The sequence below is a fragment of the Solanum pennellii genome, chromosome 7 (assembly GCF_001406875.1).
Source record: "Solanum pennellii chromosome 7, SPENNV200".
Taxonomy (NCBI): domain Eukaryota; kingdom Viridiplantae; phylum Streptophyta; class Magnoliopsida; order Solanales; family Solanaceae; genus Solanum; species Solanum pennellii.
The window spans coordinates 7526874-7531752 of NC_028643.1; the positions used below are offsets into that span (position 1 = coordinate 7526874).

The following is a 4879-nucleotide window of genomic DNA, read 5'->3' on the forward strand; positions in this document are numbered from 1 at the left end:
TATATATATATATATATATATATATATATATACACCATTTTCTTATCGATTAAATAAAAAATGCGCTCATTAGATTGTCAAAATCAATTAGTTAAAAATTGATTGTGTATATCTTATTGATTTGATTATCTTCACAAATCGAATATTGATAAATCGAAATAAAAAGTATATATATATATATATATATATATATATATACACCATTTTCTTATCGATTAAATAAAAAATGCGCTCATTAGATTGTCAAAATCAATTAGTTAAAAATTGATTGTGTATATCTTATTGATTTGATTATCTTCACAAATCGAATATTGATAAATCGAAATAAAAAGTAGGAAGTTAGGGTTATTTTAGTCTTTTGGGGATGTTTATATGAGGTTGATTGTCTTCTTCGCTCGTTTCACCCTAATCTGGAATTTTTGGGAATAAGGTCTCAACCATGTCTTCTTCCAAGCGAAATCACAAGGAAAAGATTGTTCGTCGCAACAAGTTTGTTTCTCTCTTTCATCTTCGATTATGTAAAATCTCAATAGATCCTTCTTTGATTTTCTGAAAAATGGGGGATTTTTCTATTGTTTTTGTTACAGAGAAGAGAAGGTTGAAGAACCGGAGTTACCAAAGTACAGAGACAGAGCTAAAGAAAGGAGAGAAGATCAAAATCCTGATTATGAACTCACTGAATTTGGTGGTTTTCATGCTGTTGCTCCTCCCGGGAATATTGATCTCCTGTAAAAAAAAAACCGAAACACCCATTTCTCTTTTTCTTCGTTTAATTTTGTTCTAACTTTCTTGTTTTGAACTTTTACAGCTCTGCTGATGCTCAGAAATTATCTATTGAGAAGAGCAAGTATCTTGGAGGTTCGTATAGTCTGTGGTTGTACTAGAATATTTTTTAGTTTCAGTTCAGCAGTTTTCTTGATATATGGCTTCAGCTAATCAATCCTTGCTTTGGCTGATTGTAAATTAGGTGATGTGGAACATACACATTTGGTTAAAGGGTTAGATTATGCTTTACTTCACAAAGTGAGAAGTGAAATAGATAAGAAGCCAGAAACTGGAGATGAGGCGTTAGAAGGAAAACCTAGGTAAGTATTAGGTTACTTTATTGCTTAGTTGTATGTATGACTCCTTTACTTCAACCCCAGGCATAAGTAACTGACTCTCCAAGAGCCTGTTAGTAATTTTAAGCTAATAAAGTTGATCCATGTGTAGCTCCCATTGGATAAGACAGTAGCTTTAGATAGGGAGTTCTTTTGTAGATGCCCCTGTATATGTTCTTCCATAGATTACCCTGATTTAGGGACACTCTGCTAACATCTTTTTGTGTTTATGCAAAGTAATGAGCATATTTAGTGAATTGTTCTTTTGAGCACCATGTCTAAGAAGCAGTGCTGCTGGAAACTGTTCGATTAACTATTCTATTTATCCCTTTTGCTAATAGAGGTGTAAAGGAAGATCATCAATTGTCATTCCGTACTGCAACTGCCAAGGTGCATTAACTCTTTCAATTGATTTCGTCTCAAATATTTGTAGTTGTTGCTTGATGTAGTTACATTTCAATAGAGTGACTAGTAAGTTTTGGGTTTCAGTCAGTATACCAATGGATAATCAAGCCTCAGACTGTTATAAAGACCAACGAAATGTTTCTTCCTGGACGGATGGCTTTTATTTTTAATATGGTATGTTTCCCTTTTATACTTCCTCTGCTCTTATGTGTTATGTATGCTAGGTTCTACTTGCCTGAAAAGGAATTATTTCACAGACCATTAGTTGAGTTCTCTTATAGTGCCCTTAGACTTGAGATGTAATAGTAAACAAAATTTTGTACTTGTGATAGGTAGCTGAGAAGCTTCTATTTCTATATTGGATCATAGTTTGTTTTTTTTGGGCAAAACTGTAGTTAACTGTTGATGTCACGCTAGAGTTTAGCTTGTATGGCGGGGTGAATAGTCTTTTCCTTCTGAAGGCCATTCTTTTTCTTGGAGGAAGGCGGAAAGGGTGTTGTCGGAAATTAGATGCTAGAATCGTTGAAGTTGATTTATTTTACTACTAAAAGGTTTGGTGATCAGATGTGTCATATGGAATATGGATAGTGAAGAAGATGTGAAGATTTTGTTCACTTGCGGTTACTGTGTGTATGTTTTCTTTCACGGTCTCTCTTTTTCTTCACTTATGGTTGATGTGTATATTGCAGGATAGTGGATACTCCAATGATATTCCTACAACTCTACACAGAAGCAAAGCTGACTGTCCAGTCCTCGAGGTATTTCCCTTTTCCATACTACACTACTGTCAGGCAATTTCTTCCTGAATTTAACATCTGAATGGGTTATCTCATCTATGTTTTTCAGGAAATGGTTACAGTCAGTGTTGATGGTTCTGTTCTAGACCGAATAGCTAAAATCATGTCCTATCTCCGTCTTGGATCATCAGGAAAAGTTCTCAAAAAGAAGAAGAAGGAAAAAGATAGCAAAGGTGCTTAGCTTTCGTGCCTTCTAAACCTTACTGTATTTTCTGAAAGTAATTAGAGTCACAATGTGATGTAGATTCTTATATATCCAGTTTGTTTTATGGGAACCTTTTCTCTAATTTCCGACTGGTGTCGTTGCATCCTTGGTAGGCCTATTAATATTCTTGCTTACGAAAGTGAGTTTGGGCCTGGTTTCCTATAAAGAAGTACAATAGAATGTTTGTAGCCGGGATAGAATGTGGGTTATTCTTCTTTGAAACCGGGGCACAGGATAAAATTGAGTGTGAAGGTAGTTGATAACTAGATATAGTATGATTCTGTATTTCCATGGAGACTAAAAAAGAGCATTTTGGTTCTCTAGAGTCCTTATTATGTGTTTCCAACGCTAAGTATACCTTGCTTCTTTTTCCTTTTCTCTGGGCTTTTGGATCTTTTTCTGTCTCCTGTTCATTAATGAAGAGCTGGGGGAGGGGGTCCCTTTTGCCTTTTTCTTGTTCTTTTGTTGGTGGTGAGTTATCTCTTCTCTTCATTGATAAGGAGCTGCACTTCTAGTTCCTTGTTCTGTGTTCTGACACAAGTTTTCAATATTGTGCAGGGAAGACAGTTATATCCAATGGTTATGACGAAGTATTGAAGTCAGATGCGTCAAAGAGCCAAATTGATAAAGAAACTGTGCATCCATCTGCACAACTTCCTAAAAAGAACCATTCAGAAAGAAGAGAGGTTCAGGGACCTGTTGTTGCTAGACCTGAAGAAGAAGATATCTTCATAGGGGAAGGTGTTGACTACTCCGTTCCTGCTGGAGATATGGGTCAAAGCCCTGTATCGGAGGACATGGAAGAATCTCCTCGAAACAAAGAGAGAACCTCATATTTCAGTGAACCTGCCTATGGCCCAGTACCTCCATCTGAGCCTTCTCATGATTGGCAATACACGGTGAGTCAGTTTTGAGTTGTAAGGCATTAGATCATTCCTGTTTAAAATGCTTAACAATATTTTATGACAAAACCTGCCTACATTCTTTTTCCTACATTTATACGAAGAAAGGAAGAAATTGGATGCCCTCCATCGTATTTGTCTAGTATCGACTTTACTGTATTTACTCCCTTAATTAGATTTTACTATGTGTTGAAACTATTACTCATCTTTTGATTGTTGAATATGTTTGATCTGTCCAGAATGGATATGATGCAGCGCAAGCACAAGCGGTAGCTGGTGTTTACCAACCAGAATGGCAAGATTATCAGTATCCTGAACAGGTGGCTTATCCTGAGCAATATCTCCAGCAGAATTATGATATGCAAGCTGGTGTTGACGGTCTTCAGGATCCACAGTTTATGACTCAAGAAGAAAAGGATAGAGGCCTAGGGTCAGTGTTCAAGAGGGATGATCAGAGGCTTCTGCAATTGAGAGAGAGAGATGCCAGAGAGAAGGATCCTAACTTTATTTCTGAAAGCTATTCGGAGTGCTATCCTGGTTACCAAGAGTACAATCGTGAGGTTGTTGACAGTGATGATGAAGCTGATTTGTCAAAAATGGACATGGGTGGACGCGTAAGTGATACTCTGTTCTTGCTGAAGATTATGCCATTTCTTGGTTCACCCCTTCCCCCGTACTTTTGAAACCTACAAAATGTTGATCCCTGTAAAGGAACTTCAATTGCCTCACATAACTGAAAATCAATTACATTTTTTTTAAATTGTACGAAGATACAACTCTAATTTTTCTTTGATGTTGTGATGCATTGTAGGCAAAGGGCAGGCTTCATCGTTGGGACTTTGAGACAGAAGAGGAGTGGGCGACATACAATGAGCAGAAGGAAGCAATGCCGAAAGCTGCATTCCAGTTTGGAGTGAAGATGCAGGATGGTAGGAAGACGAGGAAACAAAACAAAGACCAGAAGCTTACGAATGAGCTGCATAAGATAAACAAAATACTCACCAGAAAGAAGATGGAGAAAGACAAAGGTGAAGCACTTGAAGACGGTGAAATTCAACCTGGAAAGAAGCAGCGTCTATGAACAAACAGACAGATAAAACTTTGATCTTTTTGTTTTTTTAGATCTTCCTCTACATTTTACTGTTCAGAATATCTTGAATTTGAATTAGTACTAATGTCTTGATTTAGTGTTCAGAATATCGTGTCTTGATTTAGGGTGTGTTTGGTACGAAGGAAAATGTTTTCCTAGAAAATGTTTTCCTGGAAAACAAGTAGATTTTGGACTTATTTTCTCATGTTTGGTTGGTGAGTAGAAAATATTTTCCGGAAATGATTTTTAGTGTTTGATTTATGAATGAAAAATATTTTTGGGGATTATCTTTTATTTTTACTAGAATACAAAATAATTTATAAAATTGAAAATATTTTTTAAAAACAATTTTTTTTTGGGTGGTGGTGGTAGTGGGGGTG

The 4879-nt window shown here is 36.3% G+C and overlaps 1 protein-coding gene across 1 annotated transcript; it reads left to right on the forward strand.

The window, feature by feature from the left end:
- The first annotated feature begins 329 nt into the window (after positions 1-329).
- LOC107026475 (suppressor of mec-8 and unc-52 protein homolog 2) lies at positions 330-4606 on the forward strand. The gene is made up of 11 exons (XM_015227449.2): positions 330-489; positions 588-728; positions 809-858; positions 968-1085; positions 1442-1490; positions 1590-1679; positions 2195-2263; positions 2352-2475; positions 3066-3406; positions 3649-4023; positions 4221-4606. The coding sequence occupies exons 1-11, from the start codon at positions 440-442 to the stop codon at positions 4488-4490; spliced, it is 1677 nt and encodes a 558-aa protein (XP_015082935.1). The 5' UTR covers positions 330-439; the 3' UTR covers positions 4491-4606.
- Positions 4607-4879: the final 273 nt, after the last annotated feature.